The sequence below is a fragment of the Phoca vitulina genome, unplaced genomic scaffold (genome assembly GCF_004348235.1).
Source record: "Phoca vitulina isolate PV1807 unplaced genomic scaffold, GSC_HSeal_1.0 scaffold181, whole genome shotgun sequence".
NCBI classification, from domain to species: domain Eukaryota; kingdom Metazoa; phylum Chordata; class Mammalia; order Carnivora; family Phocidae; genus Phoca; species Phoca vitulina.
The window spans coordinates 75,611-93,907 of record NW_022589884.1 but is presented as its reverse complement, the minus strand read 5'-3'; the positions used below and the strand labels follow the sequence as shown (position 1 = coordinate 93,907).

Below are 18,297 nucleotides of genomic sequence, written 5' to 3'. Positions count from 1 at the left end.
CCTAGGTATCTTATGGTTTTGGGTGCAATTGTAAATGGGATCGACTCCTTAATTTCTCTTTCTTCTGACTTGTTGTTGGTGTATAGGAATGCCACTGACTTCTGTGCATTGATTTTATATCCTGCCACTTGACTGAATTCCTGTATGAGTTCTAGCAGTTTTGGGGTGGAGTCTTTGGGATTTTCCACATAAAGTATCATATCATCTGCAAAGAGTGAGAGTTTGACTTCTTCTTTGCCAATTTGGATGCCTTTGATTTCTTTTTGTTGTCTGATTGCTGTGGCTAGGACTTCCAATACTATGTTGAATAGCAGTGGTGATAGTGGACATCCCTGCCGCGTTCCTGACCTTAGGGGGAAAGCTCTCAGTTTTTCCCCATTGAGAATGATATTCGCTGTAGGTTTTTCATAGATGGCTTTTATGATATTGAGGTATGTACCCTCTATCCCTATACTCTGAAGAGTTTTGATCAAGAAAGGATGCTGTACTTTGTCAAATGCTTTTTCTGCATCTATTGAGAGGATCATATGATTCTTGTTCTTTCTTTTGTTAATGTATTGTATCACGTTGATTGATTTGCGGATGTTGAACCAACCTTGCAGCCCAGGGATAAATCCGACTTGGTCGTGGTGAATAATCCTTTTAATGTACTGTTGGATCCTATTGGCTAGTATTTTGGTGAGAATTTTTGCATCCATGTTCATCAGGGATATTGGTCTGTAATTCTCCTTTTTAATGGGGTCTTTGTCTGGTTTTGGGATCAAGGTAATGCTGGCCTCATAAAATGAGTTTGGAAGTTTTCCTTCCATTTCTATTTTTTGGAACAGTTTCAGAAGGATAGGTATTAATTCTTCTTGAAATGTTTGGTAGAATTCCCCTGGGAAGCCATCTGGCCCTGGGCTTTTGTGTTTTGGGAGATTTTTGATGACTGCTTCTATTTCCTTAGTGGTTATAGGTCTGTTCAGGTGTTCTATTTCTTCCTGGTTCAGTTTTGGTAGTTGATACATCTCTAGGAATGCATCCATTACTTCCAGGTTATCTAATTTGTTGGCATAGAGTTGCTCATAATATGTTCTTATAATTGTTTGTATTTCTTTGGTGTTGGTTGTGATTTCTCCTCTTTCATTCATGATTTTGTTGATTTGGGTCATTTCTCTTTTCTTTTTGATAAGTCTGGCCAGGGGCTTATCAATCTTGTTAATTCTTTCAAAGAACCAGCTCCTAGTTTCGTTGATCTGTTCTACTGTTCTTTTGGTTTCTATTTCATTGATTTCTGCTCTGATCTTTATTATTTCTCTTCTCCTGCTGGGTTTAGGCTTTATTTGCTGTTCTTTCTCCAGCTCCTTTAGGTGTAGGGTTAGGTTGTGTACTTGAGACCTTTCTTGTTTCTTGAGAAAGGCTTGTATTGCTATATACTTTCCTCTTAGGACTGCCTTTGCTGTATCCCAAAGATTTTGAATAGTTGTGTTTTCATTTTCATTGGTTTCCATGAATTTTTTTAATTCTTCTTTAATTTCCTGGTTGACCCATTCATTCTTCAGTAGGATGCTCTTTAGCCTCCATGTATTTGAGTTCTTTCTGACTTTCCTCTTGTGATTGAGTTCTAGTTTCAAAGCATTGTGGTCTGAAAATAGGCAGGGGATGATCCCAATCTTCTGGTACCGGTTGAGACCTGATTTATGACCTAGGATGTGATCGATTCTGGAGAATGTTCCATGGGCACTAGAGAAGAATGTGTATTCCGTTGCTTTGGGATGGAATGTTCTGAATATGTCTGTGAAGTCCATTTGGTCCAGTGTGTCATTTAAAGTCTTTATTTCCTTGTTGATCTTTTGCTTAGACGATCTGTCCATTTCAGTGAGCAGACCCATTTTTTTTTAAGATTTTATTTATTTATTTGACAGAGAGAGACCCAGTGAGAAAGGGAACACAAGCACGGGGGAGAGGGAGAAGCAGGCTCCCCGCAGAGCAGGGAGCCCGATGCGGGGCTCGATCCCAGGACCCTGAGATCATGACCTGAGCCGAAGGCAGATGCTTAACGACTGAACCACCCAGGCGCCCCTACAGACCCATTTTTTAAATATCATCTGAGTTTAAGATACAAATATTGGTCCACCGGTCTTAAAACGCTTAGTCCCAAAATCAGCTAACCAAGGTCAGATGGCACTGTGGCCCTCTTTCTTCTCAGTCTGCATCATCCATTCAGCTGTGCAGATAACCAAGAATGTACAGTCCACCCCTTCCCTTTCCCCACCTAGGCCCACAGGTGCGCTGTGAACAGAGAGGAGGGAGAAAGGGGCAGGACCTTCATAACCACCTGCAAGAAGGAGAGGACCAGGCTGTCTGGGAAAGAAACACTGGAGAAATGGGGGCAGCGGCCAACCCAGGGTCCATGACTGAGAAGGGAGAGGAGCCAGAAAAGCTATTTTGTGAATTTTGACATTCAATACACCTCACCCAAAGCAACCAGGTAAAAATTCACTACCTTTTTTTATGAAAGTGTGATGGGTATGAAGAGAAAGTGTGATGGGTAGGGAGAAAAGAAATGAGTCACCTAGCTCAGTAGTTCACAACCAAGACAATTCCTTCTGTCCCCTCCCTCTCTGGGTTCCAGGAGAGAAGGTGAGTGCACTTCTGCAGACAGTCTCCTCACTGGCCACACTGTGCTCTCTACACACCCTGAGCCATCTGGGATGTCAGCTGCCAGGGCCTGGAGAATCTGCCCTGCTCTGTGAGCCTGTATTAAGATATTCATTTGTAACTATCTGTTAAATTTTTTTTTGATACATTATCTTCTTTTATTCAAATACCAGTCTGATCACACATGGTCCAAGAACACTCAAATAATAAGTCACATATAAACAGATGTTAAAGATTAGCCTTCAAACATTATAGCCAATGATGCCACGCTTGCCTATGATCTTGCCGACATAAAACCACGTCCACGCCTCGGTGGCCACCAAACCATTCAGCAGAGCTTCCTTAACTGTGAGCTGTTTGAAGCTACCAGTCTGAGCACTCTTGACTATTTTTTTCAAGCTCTGAATAGCTGTAGGAATCTCAACAGGGGTTGGAGGAACCAGCTCAACCCTGGCATAGTGCCAAAATGTGGCCAGTTGAGGCTTTGAGTAAGTCACAGCAGTGTTCACCAGCGCCGGGGCCTTCTCCTCGAGGTTACGGACAAACTGGGCCATGGTTCCAAGCTGGAAGGTCCATCGCCCCGGATGGCCACTGAATGTCACCCCACCCTGTCTGTTAATTTTTCACAAGGAGTTTTTTTTTTAACTCCCACAAACCATTGTCTGAATATATCAACTCTATTTTCTTAATGAACAAACCCTGCATGTGGATCCTTCTTCCCCCTCCTCCCCTGCTGCAATTCAAATTTTCCCATCCTCAAGGGGAGCAAGGCTGTTGTTGAACAATTCACAGCAATGCCCCAGAAATGAGTAGTGGAGAACAGAGAAAACAAAGTCATGCAGCCCTCACTGTCCTTCCTACTCAGCCTTTGGTCTGAGAGAATTTTAGAAAATGTTGTCAGAGGTTTTTAAAGACAGAAAGATCAAGTCAAAATTGAAAAGTCTTCTCTATAGATGATCAAAAGGAACCTTTGGGTTATGGGTCAGACCTTCTGTCTACAAATCCATCTAGACTCCTTATTTACTCCATCATGGACCCTAAGCAGGAATCCTGGAGGAGGACCATCTGAACGGCAGGGTCAGAGATGGGTAATGCTTTTGATAATTTCTGTTTCTCTCAACTATGTTGTGCAGGTCCTTATGCTCGTCCCACTTTTACTGAAGATAAGGGACATTGGGCCTACAGAATATGAAGATACCACAGAAACAACTTAAAGAATGGAACATCTGGGAATTAAATAATCATATTTTATGACTCCAACAGAAGCAGGCAGAACAAACAAATGAACAAGCAAAATTATAGAAGAAAAAGCAAACCGATGATTGGGAATCCTGAGGGAGACTACCACAAATCCAGCTCGTAACAACACAGAGAAACATCATCCTCAAATGCCATGTTCAGAAATGACCTTTCCTCGTGCAATAATCTGTGATTGTTCCAATGGTTTATATTCAGCCCAGCCTCTCTGACCCAGCTGTCAGAGCCCTGCCCTAATTCTACCCCAGCCTTCAGGCCCATTACCTCCTTCCTAACTCAGCTCCTCACATCCTGCCTTACTGTTCCTGGGATGAGCCTGTGGCCTGTGTAAGTACCTGTCCTGCCAGGGATGCCCTCCTCACTCCTTTCTGCCCAATCTTGACTCGCTAGCTCTTCTCAACACTATTCTACAACCTTCCCCCTCCCCATCTAGGAAAACTTTCCTAAGCCATCCAGACTGATCCCCATCTCCAACCTTCCTCCCCTTCCCACCAGCACTCACAGCCTGTCCTGATGTTCAGCTGAAACTAATTTTCCCTTTCTGTCTGGTGGTGTCCTGGGTTTGTCATTTAAATTCCTTTATAGTCTAAAAGCTTCCAAGGGCTGGACCAGGATCTGTATGCCTCCTCATTCTAGATTCCACATTCCCATCTCCAACCCTCACTACACAGGACAAGGATCTGCTCATAATTGTAGCAAGCAAACAAAAGAGGCATTTAGGACAGAGAAAATGAATATATAGATGAATTGATTGACTACTATATCTTGATATTCCTAGAAGATTTTTAAAAGTTTATTTATAAAAAGAGTGAAAGGGCCAAACAGAGATATAAATAGGAGACTAGAACATGCACCATCATTTATTTCAAGTGCATTTTCTGAGGGCATTTCCTAAGGAGGGCCCTGGGTCTATGAATGTCAGTTTATTTAGGAAACGGTCTCTTCCAAAGATTGTGCTTGCTCAGGGGAGATGCTTAAAGAAATGCAGACAGGGGCCAGGGAACATGAAGACAGCTTGTATGAATTCCATAATGCCCCAGACTCCCCCTTCCCTCTCTCCTCCTCCCTGCATTTCTCTTAGTCTCTGAGCTCCCTCCAAACTCCAAAACAAAAGTTCCATCCCATGTGGTCAAGAAGAACTCCTGTCAAATCCAACAATCCACCCACTAAATTGCACACTGTCTTGCTTTCCCAGCCAGCTACACCCACTCTCTTTTGTCCTGGAAGTCATTGTGTCACTCCTCTGTCTCTGAGAAGTGTATTGCCCTCACTATGGACCTTTCCTTTTCAAAACATTTTTCCAAGGCAGTAAGTTTCTCTAGTTCCTATGGTTGGGTGTTAACCCTCCTGCCATCAGGAAATTGGCCTTGTAGCTCCTCCTAAATAACTTCAAAAATAGTTTGGATAGCAGTTGCTTTGTCAGAAGTTTGATAGAGACTTGAGAGGAAGGCTAATGAGTCTGTTCAATAATTATTTTCAAGTTCTCAAAGTTTCAGAGAAGTGGACTTTAAATGCAACATCTCCAGAGATTACACCAATCCTCTGTGTCCAAGCACAGCTCCTTCCTCCCAAAGTGTATGAATTCTCTCGTCCTTCTTAAAATTTACAGACAATGAAAACTCCAGAGCCAATCAAACCAGTGGCTCCCAAACAAACAAGTATAAACCTTTTTGGAGAGCTGAGCTTCCCCAGAGTTACTGATTTTCTAATTCAAGCAGCCCTGCAACTCTGGAAGGGAGCAGTCAGGAATACAAGGAATACTCAAGGCTTTGAGTTCAGAGCAAGAGCTTTAAATAATAGTAAGTATGGTGCATGTGTACACCAACACTTCCATAGTGGAAAGAGGTCAGAATACATATGAAAAGGTAAACAGAACAAAAGCCACCATGAACACTGGGGTCAAATTCATATCTAAGTATAGAAGAAATTAGTTTACAAAACCAAATGAAAAAAGGAATCTTCTCATTTTCTCTTTCTGTTTCTGTCTTCTCTAGAAGTCTGTGTTCAATCATGTTCTTTCATTTATTCATTCAACAAATAGACGGCTCCCCATTTATTCAGCAGTGGAAATAAAGCAAACAAAAACACAGAAATCCCTCCACTCAGTTTGTTAACATTTCTGCAATAGGAATCAAACAATAAACACACAAGGAACATGAATATATATCGTGTTGGATTTGCAATCATTGTTGCAGAGAAAAGGAAAGCAAGAAAAGGTTAGGATGTGCTCAGAATCAGTGTTGTGACTTTAAAATGGGTTGTCCAAGACAGCCTCACTTCACACTGTTGTACAACCATCACCATCATCCATCTCCAGAACTTGTTCATCTTCTTCAGCTGAAACTCTGTACCCATTAAAGAGTAGCTCCGCATTCTTCCCTCCCTGCAGTTCCTGGCAACCACCATTCTACTTCCTGTCTCTCTGACTTTAACTAGTCTTGGTAACTCATATAAGTGGAATCCTACAATATTGCCCTTTTGTGACCTGCTTATTTCACTTAGCATAATGTCTCAAGGTTCAGTCATGTTGTAGCATATAGAGAATGACCTTCCTCTTTTAGGCTAAATAATATTCCATTGTGTATATATCCTACATCTTTTTTGTCCATTCATCCATTGATGGTCATGTAGGTTGTTTCACATTTTAGAATTTTGGAATAATGCTGTTATGAATATGGGTATACAAAATCTTTTTGAGTCCCTGCTTTCAATTCTGTGGGATATATACCCAGAAATAGGATTGTTGGATCATATGGTAATTGCATATTTAATATATTTTTTTAAAAAATCACCATACTTTTTTCAATAGCGCTTGTACCATTTTTCATTCCCACCAGCAATGCAGAAGAATCTCAGTTGCTCCACATCCTCTCCAACACTCCATATCCTTTGTTTTTTAATAGCAGCCATCCTAATGGGTGTGAAGTGGTAGTTGGCTGTTTTTGAGGAATAACAAAGGAGGCCTGGGAGACCAGGACATAGTGAGTGAGGGGGAAGCAGTAGGGGATGAGGTCAGAGAGAAAGCAGGAAGCCAGATCCTTCATGTCAGGTCTGAGAGTCACTGTGAGGACTTTGGCTGTTACTCTGGGTATGATGGAAACCCTAAAGAAAGTGAGAGTTTCACATGTTGCCACTTGGACACTTAGCACCTTGTCCACACTTGACCTCTATCTAGTAGGTTCCTACCCTTTACAAATGTTGCATATCCAGGGCCAGCCACCTACCGTATTTCCTGGACCACCCTCCTGAGCCAGAAAATTGGTAACTCTAAACAATGAGATCCTCTTAGCTCTCATTCAAATTCACCCAGCAGCCATCAGAGAGTGATGTCTTTTCTGGAAGCAGGATAAGCCCTAAATCACATTCTTCCTGACTACTACATTGCATGAGAAAACAGAAGTGTGAGTGCTCTCTGCCCTCCTTCTGGAAAATGATACTTACATCAACTCTTAAAAAGACAGACAGACCGAAACACACACACACACACACACACACACACACACACACACACACACACACTCCCAATCAGACCTGCAGTTTCCTCCTCTCTATTAAGTCCAGTCTTCCAAGATTGTATTTACAAGGCATTCTTTTCACTGTTGTTCTACCACTTATTCCTACTATAACCTTTTCTGTGGCTCCTGCTTGAACAGCACATATCTTTCCCCACACATGCACATCTTGCTGGCATTAACATCAGCCCTCACACCAACTGTTCCTCTCTGACTAGAACATGCTCTTTCCAAACCGTGTTCAACATGACCCTCCTTCTGGAAGCTTCTCTGGTCACAACTACAGATAGATATATGATCTCTCTAGTGTGCTTTGCCCCATGCTCTCCCCTCATTAATGTTCAGGGGTATAACTCACTGGACTAGAATTCTGTACTGGGTTAACACCCAGTTAGGGAAGAGGACAGGAGTGGTAGAGATGAGGTGGGGCCCAGGAGCAGGACTTCTGCCTGATGATGTTTTCATCTTGCTTTTCCTTCACCAGCTGAAGCCTGAGTCACAAAGAGCTAACTGGCCACAGCCAAGGAAATACGCCCAGGCTCTACAGCCCAGTTTGGATGTCAGAGATCTGACACAAGAACCAAGGTCAAAGTCTCTTTCACCACAACAAAGTGAAAGTAAAAAGGAAGTATCACAAGTCAGCTGAGACAAAGTGCATTATCTGTGTCATTTATGATTTCCTCCAGTGTCATCCCCTTGATGTGTGACAACTGAACAGACAGACAATACAGAGTTTTATTACTTGCACTGCTTTACTTTATTTGGAAAATAAATCACCTAATGCTTTGACATCAGGCAACATGACATGATACTCAAACTGCAACAACTACATGTAAGGCTACCCTGCAGAAGGGAGGAGTGTACAATACTCAATAGATTGAATGCTGTGTAGAATAGGATTTCACTTGTTTCAGGAGGAAAGGGAAGTATCCATAAAACGCCCTTATAGTGTAAGCTCACAGAAAAAATAATTTTCTGTATTTGCTACCATTTTTCCTGTACTGTCTGTAAATAACCATACAGATAGGTTCTGTATACATTCCGGTTGGGTCTAAAGTGAGAAATTGGATGGTCTCTCAAGTAGAAACCACAAAAAGTTTCTAAGAAAGACTAGATTCAATCTATTAAAGATCAGATTTCAACTAAGTATAAATGAATATAAAGGCAAATTCTAAATTAGAAAATTCAGGCACCACACTGATTCTTTGTGCAAAAGAACTCAAGTAAAAGCAACATTTTTCTTCCCCCTAAATTATAACACTGCCACCATTACCCCCAAATCATCACACACTCAGTTACTCACAGTACAAGATAATGGTGGCAAATAGAGAATTCACCCCTCTGGGAACTTAAAATTAAGGGCATTTCGTGAACATCTCCCCACCTAACAAAATAAGGAAAAGATACATAAACTATGAACCAGGAAAGATATTCTGCAATCAGAAATGAAGAGTCAAGGCAAGGGTATGTCAAGATCCCAGATAGCTAACTAGTTGATGAAAGGTAAGAGTAGTAAGGACCTCATTTTCCCGTGTTGGCAAGACTAGTGAGTATTTTCTGTGCACCATTTGCCAGCCTGAGGAGGCTGCATGGAAGAGGAAGGAATTACCCCATTTTGGCACTGTGTATAACTGTTTCCCAGGAAAACATCTGTTCAAGCTACATCTTCAGCTTTGGCCATGATCCAAAAAATAGAGCCTTCCTTCCCTGCCACAACTAAAAACACAAAACAAATTCCATCACACATTGAGCCCGTAAATCCAGTTTGTCCTACTAGAGAGATCCAGTTAAATATTTGCTACAGATATTAGTGCAGATCTAGATACTAAGATATAATAATAATAATTATTATTATTATTATTATTTAATTACATATAATTAATATGTAATTATTATATGTAATTATTATTATTAATTATTATTATTTTCAGTCTTGGTCTGTGTAGAAAAGGAAAAAAGAGAGATACTACTGCAGTAGTAATGAATGTATAATTTCTTCCATGGGCGAAAGGGAAGGAAAGACCACATAGCTTCCCTGAAAGGTTGGAAAGAAAGCTGAAATAACCAAATTCAGCTCATACTTAAGAAAATAAGTATCCCAATGTATCTCCCAGGAGTCTTCAGAGAACAACCTCACCAAATGGATCATTTACCAGGCATCCTCCTATCTCTGATCTTACTTTCTATTTTATTCTGTTTGCATGTTACTGGGAAGAAGACTTTGTCTTCCTTTCTAAAATAAAAACTCCCTAGGGTAGAACCTACTTCTTGTACTCTCAACGAGACTAGAAATCCTAATTCTGCAAATAAATATCACTAGGTACAACCAAGACTTGAACTTGAAGGCATGGCAGCTGCCAGACTGTCTGCTCATTAGACCGAGAGGAAACACAGCCACATCCTCCAACTCACTTACCTACCCTACCAGCCCCAGCACTACACCCCCCAAATCCCATCCTAGTCTGGCAGAGGCTGAATTCAAAGCCAGTGAAAACCCATCCTGATGTAGACTTATACACAGCAAACCAACAGTTTGTAGATCAAATCCATCCACCCAAATGTAGACCAAAATCTATGTAGATATAGAAAAAAACATTTTTGCTTCTTTCCCACAATACCTATGGAGACCCTGCTACAAGCAGATACCACACTAGTATCATTGCACCATTTATAAGGTAAGCAATCGGAGAGCTAGAACTTCTCCAGAGGCTGTATAGACTCCAGATAATCTAGTATCATTCTGGGATGGTTGTGAACAAGGTGGCTTTTCTTGGTACCTCTGGATAACTTCAGAGAAGACAAAGACAAGTGCAACTTTCCTTACACATGATTTGACACATTTCTGGGTTTAGAGTCAGACACAATCCAGTTTTGGAAATTCTTAACATTTCTTTCCCTCCAAAACAAGGTGATCATCTTGACAAATGAGAAAAGCCTGAGCTTCTCCTTCTAGAGGTCTTCAGAAATTAGATGGGCTGCCAGGAAGAACCAGAATTAGATTTTCCAAACAAGAATCAGAAAGAGAGCTGGGAAAGCCAGAAGGGGTGTGCAATTAAGGGATTAGAAAGTGATGTGATACATTGATGTCAACAGTGAAAGTCAATTTCTTCTTTACTTCCCCCTATAGTTCTCTACTCTCTTTTCTCAACCCTTAATCCTGTCAACACAGAACACTTAATAAAAGTCCTCAGGAGAAAACAGTGGAAGTGAATCCATCTGCCTGTCCATCTTATTTTCCAAACTACAAGTGTAACGTAGGATGGCCTTTGTCTACAATGAGCACTGATCCACACTCATTTTTTTTCCAAGAAGACTTTCTAAACAGCTTTGTCTCCCACCACAAATCCTTACTTTCCTTATAAGAAGAGAATCTAGAAATCTATCCAGTGGTCCCATCCATCATTATACTCTGTCTCTACTTTTAGACTAGCAGTTGTGAGTGGTCAGAGCCCATGGCTCCTTCTTCCATGTACCTCCTCCCAGTACACACCCTCAGTAATACACTGCACACAAGGTGGCTTAGGAAAGGCCAACTATCTCTCTGGTTATCTTCTTTCATATCTTTAAATGTGTCCTTCTGTCTTATGCAAGGACTAGGCTATCTTGGTATCTCTGTCCTTTCTCACCAGACTGTGCTTGGTTCCTCTCAGAGCCTTAGGTAGCTGCTCCATACAACCACCTGTTACCTTGGTGTTGCTTTGTCTTGTTGTAGGAAAGTCACCAGATCATCTGAGTCATATGAACTTTGTATCAGGCCTCAAACTCCTGAATTCTTTTTTTTTTAAAGATTGTATTTATGTATTTGACAGAGAGAGAGAGAAAGAAAGAGAGAGAACAAGTAGGCAGAGTGGCAGGCAGAGGGAGTGGGAGAAGCAGGCTCTTTGCTGAGTAGAGAGCCTCATGTGGGGCTCCATCCCAGGACCTTGAGGTCATGACCTGAGTGAAGGCAGACACTTAACTGACTGAGCCACCCATGTGGCCCAAAGTCCTGAGTTCTTATTCAAATATAGATCCTTATGACTTCTCCACCAAAACCTATCTGCTTCACCCCAGCTCAGGCAACATAATCTACAACAGAGAGCCTTAACCACCACTTTTTGAGGGACACTATTTATCTTTCTTCCCTTGTTCTTTCTAATCCTCACTCTGCTTTGAGATTTCTGTATAATAAAAGAAAAAAGGGACGAGGATAGACCAAAAGAATACAATCCAAAAATCATATTTATCAATTTGTAGTATACTGAGTGAAGGAAATTGACCTTTCCACATGATTTTGCTTAAACTAAGGTTAAAATGAATCTGCCTTCCGGAAGCACATTACACGAATCAATTGATAACGGAGAGAAGTTGCCCGAGAACTGTTAGAGGGCAAGAGAAAGACATCCTGGAAATCAATATGTGCCACATATAATCCAGAAAACAGGTTTCATGCATGGATAAGTGTTGTCTGGGCTTCTGGTGTAGGGGTACTGCCCACAGTGTACATGGTGGTGGGGAGGAAGGAAGGGGGGGAAACAGTTTAAGACTCCAGGAGCATTTAAAATTAAAAGTTGCAAATGTTTTGTGATAACAGTTAACTGCCTCTTGGAGACCCAGTGTTTTAAAGACCACTATGTAGACACACCCCAGGAGAACTTGGTAATCTTTCCTTCTACTGCCTGACCTGGTCTATAATCCATCCCCACCACAATTTTCTTAAATTAGATAAGAAAAATTAGATAGGGAGATACCTTCAGCAGCTGTAAAAACAGCTGGTGGAAGAATACCCTCAAATGCTCTCTGGTGATAGGGGACTCCTTTATCAAACTGGACCTGCTATTCTGCAAAGCCCACACCGATGTCCTTCCTAAGAAGATACGACACAGACTTTTGAAATCTCCAATGAGAAAGCATGGCAAAATATGAAAGTGACAGCAAAGCCAGGTGGAAGATTCTTCATTTATTCAAAGAATAGGTCTAAGCATACTATGTGCTGGGGCCTATGGGAAAGACAAAGATGAAGAAAGCAAGCTCTGCACCAGGTCAGAAAGGAAAGACCAGGAAGGAGGGCAGGGCAAACAGGTGGGAAGGAACTGGAGGAGAAGCACCAAGGAATAACCACCCCTAACTCATATATTCCTCAGCAGAGCTAAGAACCTTTCTGGTCTGGAAGAGATCAGAGTGTAGGCCTCCAAATCCCTCTGACCCAAGCAAACCTACCTGCCCTTCCCAAACTCACAAGACCTCTGGTCTGCACTCCCAATCGAAAGTCTAGCTCTGGAACCATGAAATACCATCTGCTCAACCCCATAGGGCTAGACAGCCAGCCAGTGGCACTCCAAGCCCAGCCTTCTTCCTCTCTGGCTCTGTCTCAGTTCTCTTGACAACTCTATAAACAGGAGAAATCACTTACCCATGGGCTTTTCCGGCCTCAGAGGAGAAAGACCTGAGAAGAAAGTGCAAGCCAAACCCAGGGAAAGGTAAGGCACTTTGCTATGCAGAGTGAGGACTTGGAGTGGAGCTCACAGGGTGCCCGAAGTGAGGTGGGGCCCTCGGGAGGCAGGGCCCTGAAGGAGGTGGGGCCCCATGGGAGGCAGAGTGCTAGCAAGGCTGGGCCTAGGGAGTTGGGGCCATAGAGAGCCTTGGGCATGGGAAGGGTGGGAAAAATTGAAGGAAGTGGCTTAGCTTAGAGATGGAGAAAGTGGGGCCTACTTAGAGACCAAGGGCTAAATGCACTAGTGATGGGCCATGGGTCTCAAGGAAAAAGCGCACGATGACTGCCTCTACTTGATAGTGCTGGATGCCTCTAAACTCTAATTAAGTGCCTGAAAGACTGGGTGGAAGTGGTGGGAGAGGAGAGAAGGGTAGCAACAGATCCCTAAAGGGACAGAGCCTATACAAAATATACGATGACAGAGCATTGAAATAGGAGCAGAAAGAATTGCTCCAGATCTCAGGGAGAAACTCCAACTGAGGAAAACCTACAAATCACATTGATCCTGCCCTAACACATCTCCAGAAGGCATGGACCAAGGGCAATAACTGAGCACCTCCTGTGTTCCAGATGCTACGCTGTGTAGTGGATGAGTGGCCCAGCCAAGACTACGGAGCCATAACTGCTAGAGCTAGAGGCAAAGGAGACAGGCAGGATTGGCAGGATGGCTGTCATGACAGAAGAGTAGGGGAGGGGCATCTGGGTGTTTGGTCTGTGTCTGTTCCAACAGTCTTAGGCTGTCTCCCCTGCCTCAAGCTGGAATTTCCCCAGATGTGCATCTGCTTGAGGGCAAGAAGGGCAGGTGCAGGGGGAGGGTCTGTCTATCCTTAATTCTGGTCCCCAGAGTAATCCCTTCCCCTTTCTCCCTGTGCTATTCACTGCCTGCTGGGTAGAGGCTGAGAGGCTGTGGGAAAATACCTGGGCCCCCAGATAATCTCCAAGAAAAGAACTGGCCCAGGGCTGGGGGTAATGCAGAGATTGCAGAGTTGGGGCCATAAGTATCTCCTGGAGGAGGGGGACAGAATGGGGTACCTGGCAGTTAGATCCCATCCAGGTGATGTCACATGAAGTGTCTGAATCTTGAGGGGGCAGGAGGGAAGAGAGGAGGCAGGGGTGTGAGCCAGAGACAGGGGAAGAGGTTGAGAGACACAGAGATAAGAGGAGCAGGGAGAGAGCTGGGAGGGAGGGCAGAGAAGGACCAGGGATGGGGGAGGCAGCACAGCAGACAGACAGGAGGGGATGCAGGGGAGACACTGAAATGCTCAGTGTGAGAGTGTGAGTCTCAGTGTGAGTCTCAGGGTGAGACTCAGACAGATGTGAAGGGAGGAGAGACCCTCAGACACTGAGGGAGGGACACAGGGAGGGGGACAGCCAGAAGGGAGAGCTGAGGGCAGACCCAGTCCTGGGACATCTCAGACCACAGAATATCTGGAGTCAGAGAGACAGACAGACAGGCCCACAGACAGACAAAAGTGCTGACAGAGATGAAGGTGAAGGAGGCCAAGATGGAAGGAAGCAGACAGGGCTGCAGGGAGGAGGGGGAGGGAGCAGACAGAGAGAAGGAGGCAGGTGTGCAGCAGGAAGGGGAGCCAGGCCAGGGAGGGGGCTGCATATTGGCTCCCGGAGCCTCTTCCCTCTCACCTGGCTCCTGCTGAGCCCGGGCGCCTCTCAGGAGCTGCTGCTGCTGGATGGGCCCAGAAAGCTGAGAGGGCGAGGCTGCTGCCAGGGCTGCCCCAGGCTCCCTCCCTGTGCGCACCTGGGGTCCCAGAGGCCCCACATGGATAAGGACACCGCCTCCCCTTCCCTCCCCCCACAATGCTGCCATCACAAGAGGCCTGAGCTCAGCCCTGATTTCTCAGAGTTCATGCAGCCTGGCTCACCCAGTGCAGGGAAGTGGGGGCCAAGGAGAAAGAGAAACTGAGGCAGGCAGGCAAGGGAGACTGACAAGGTCTAGAGAAGGTGCTGGGACAGACTAGTTAGGGATCCCATGGAGGAGCGGGAGGAGAGGTTCAGGCCTGGGACTGGGTCTGTATTGAGAGCTGAAGAAACACTACACACAGTATGAGCAAAATAACCTACTAGTGACTGTCCATTCATTTGGGGTCAAGAGTGTAGACACGTTCTGAGCAGTCAGGATCAATGTCTTCAAGCAGAGCCTCACTAAAGGGCCCCAGAAATACACATATGACACCCATAAAAGGAGAAACTGAGGCAGACAATAGAGACCTTGAGGCCAGTGTACATGCTTGAATCTAGGTTTTAAGGGACAAGTGATGAAGGAATCAGCCAAGTGTGTGAAGATGTAAGAATTAACTTGGCAAGCTGGACCCTGCTTTTTCTACAGGCTTTCTTGGGGCTCTGCAAAGACTAGCTCTTCGAGCTCCTCTCAGGGCCAGAGGAGACCCTAAGAACATTAACTCAAGCAATCTAAAGTGAAATTTTTCTCCTGGCCCCCTTCCCTGCAGCCCCATTTGAGGGTCCCAGAGGCCACATGTCTGGTTACAGCTAGAGCCCAAGGAGTCTCATTAGCAACAAGAGGGAAGGTTGACAGGGAACCAGAGAAAGTCCAGCAGAGAAAACCACGGAGCAAAACACACCAGGTCATTCCACCTGCATGGACACTTAGAGTGTAATAAAGTTCAGAATGTCCAGGGCTTCCAAGTAATTAAAGCCAGGAGCTGGGTACTTAAATTTCTTTTCCAAGTTCTACCCTTTACCTTCTTCCTCCCCCATGGACACACATTTTTTTTATGAAACACTTTGAACCAGATCCTGGACTTTAGATAGTGCCTCCACTAAAGAGATGGACTTAATTTCAGCAAAAGAAATTTAGAAGACACTTAAAAAGGACTTCCTTAGAGCTATGGTTGGTAAATGCTAGAACTAGAGAAACATACACACACACACACATACACGCACACAGAGGACATGCTCACTCGGGCACTCACTTCTCCAGACAACTGTGCACATACACATCACTGCCTAACACATCTCAGGGCTCCCTCCAGTGGCCTCAATTCCAATCCCAGCAACTTCAGAACACCCAGCCTGGCTCTGAACATCTGCCTCCCTCCCTGCCCCTTCCTGCTGGTTCCCCAAACCAGCTGTTTATTCCAGGCCAGCACAGGTGACTCCTGCCTGGCTTAGGGTTGGCTCATCCTGTTTCAGAAGCAACAGAGAGAGGTTCTCTTCCTCTTCTCCTCCTCCATTCCCCGCCCTGGGGGGTTTCTCCTTCTACACCCGCTCATGACTCCCCTCCTCCAGGCAGCCTACCCTGATGAACTAACCAGCTCTGATTCTGAATTTGCCCTAGTCCTTTGCACTTGTGGGTCTGTGCTGGGTGAGTGTCACCAGGTTGCTCTGCATATGAGTGGGCAGGGAGGGGACAGTCAGCTCCCCAAGGGCAGGATTCCTTGACCAAGTATCTCAGGCCAATGTCAGGCCTCCCCCTCCAGCACCAGGCTGGGAATGCTCCTGGGAGCACTGCCACCTGGTTATAACAGACACACAGAAAAATGACACTGGGGCTCCAGCAGCTACCAGGAATGTCCCCTTCGGTCACATGTTGCAAGTGTCTCCTTCACAATGACTCTTCAGAGCCATGTGGGAGGAGGTGCATCCTCCACTGTGTTTGCCCACATCCACCTGGTTTTCCACTGGAAATACTGCTTCCCAGCTGGGTCCTCACCTTCTTCTCCAGCCTCGGAGAACACTGGGCAATTCTCAACACTGAGACCCGCCCTAAAGGATACCCATGTGCCCCTGGTGAGGAGGCTCAGAGCCGCCCTGCAGGCTGGGAATATGTCCTGGTATAGAGTCATCACTTGACATTCTATTATTGAAATGTTGTGTGTCACATAAATAACCAGATTTCCTGACAACTGCATTATAGTGAACTCTTACCATGTCCATTTTTGAGTCTTCTGTTATTTACATTTATTGTTGTGATGCTCTTGCAAAATGTGTTTCCTCTTCAAAGAGATTCATGGAAAGGACTTTTAACAAATACAGGGTTTTGATATCTTTAAAATCATAAAACTAAACTGGGTAAGATTTTCTGGAACTAATGGAAAAGCTGCATTCAAACAGAATGAGAATTAGGAACATGGGGCTGAATAAATTGAGGAAGATGGTCATAGTTTTTGTGACTCTTGTTTGAAATGTTGCTAGTTCTCTATGTTGGCTCTATCAGATTTAAATAGACTTTCTCTTAAGATACCCATGACTTACAGAAACATGATAAAATATTCTCTTGTGAACAAATTGAAACCTTTAACATTTTTCTCCACCTGAATGCTCCAGATTCAGAAACCGTCAGTGAGTATTCCTTCTTTTATGACAATTGTATTTGTTTCCAGAAGTTCAATAAGAATCTGTTCTCCTTGTAACAGGACACCAGTGGAAACATTCGTTACTTTACCGAGGCTCATGAATGGAATGTCATATTTGAGAGAGACAAGCATAGACTCAGATAGACTAGACAGCGTTAAGGAACTAAGGTTACTTTAGAGTCAATAAAGCCCCTTGGAAAAGTTGGCCAGATCCCTTGCTTACAGAGTGCCCAGCAGCCTTACCAGGTAAGTAAAGAATGTCACTTCCTGGCAAGTGCAGGAAATCTCAGGATATTTGGGGGACCTAGAGAAGAGGAATTCACACAAATCTACAGGTATTGCAGGCAAGTCTGATGGCAGGTTTGGCTTCTAGCTTCAAGAGGCTATTGAAAGTTCAATCTAGAGATTCCTTCTGAAAGTTCCAGTGAAGCAAGTTTGAAAGAATCTATAAGGTCTATCACTATTCTTGCTGAGCTTATTTAAATAATTAGGCCAGCTTTGTTAAAATTGGGCTTGTTTTTCAAATGAGTTCTCAATTTGGCTTTCTTTGGAAATTAGGGTGATTTTAGAGAGAAAAGTTATGTTTTAAACACACTTTTGTGAATGTTAAATTCTAGGTCTGCTTAACTGTCTTTGAATGTTTGCTGTTTGCCCAAGCTAGACAATTTGAGGTACACTTCAGAGAAATTGCCGTAATAGTTCATGTGTAGGCAATTTTCATGCTTGTCACTCTGTGGGGATAATAACAGGACCCCATGGGCATATGATTACTTGAACAACATAAAAATAGGTTAGACTCCCTGACAATTGTGTAATTCGACTATCACCTTTAATAGTTCTATGTGACTGGGATAACAAAATCACTTCTTAAAAGCCCGAGTGTACCCCACTCCCTGGGGTTAACTGTGAACTTGTGGAAGGAGTAGATGGCCCCACTTTGCTTATGACTAGAGAGAGGATGCACTTGGGGACACCCATGTCCCCAAACGGATCTTCTCCCACTTGCCAATGATTCCTCATAATTAGGATATTGTTAAGTCTACACATCAGGTAAAGAGGGCTTGTTGACCCCTTAATCCAAGCA

The 18,297-nt window shown here is 43.9% G+C and overlaps 1 protein-coding gene across 1 annotated transcript; it reads right to left on the bottom strand.

Annotated features, from left to right (window-relative positions):
- Positions 1 to 2,882: 2,882 nt before the first annotated feature.
- Positions 2,883 to 3,194, bottom strand: LOC116629025 (ATP synthase subunit g, mitochondrial-like). The gene has a single exon (XM_032399315.1). It carries the CDS (start codon positions 3,192 to 3,194, stop codon positions 2,883 to 2,885), a length of 312 nt encoding a protein of 103 aa, XP_032255206.1.
- Positions 3,195 to 18,297: the final 15,103 nt, after the last annotated feature.

Excerpts from the sequence above, each read along its gene's own strand:
- LOC116629025 (XM_032399315.1), bottom strand. The coding sequence starts at position 3,194 with ATGGCCCAGTTTGTCCGTAACCTCGAGGAGAAGGCCCCGGCGCTGGTG.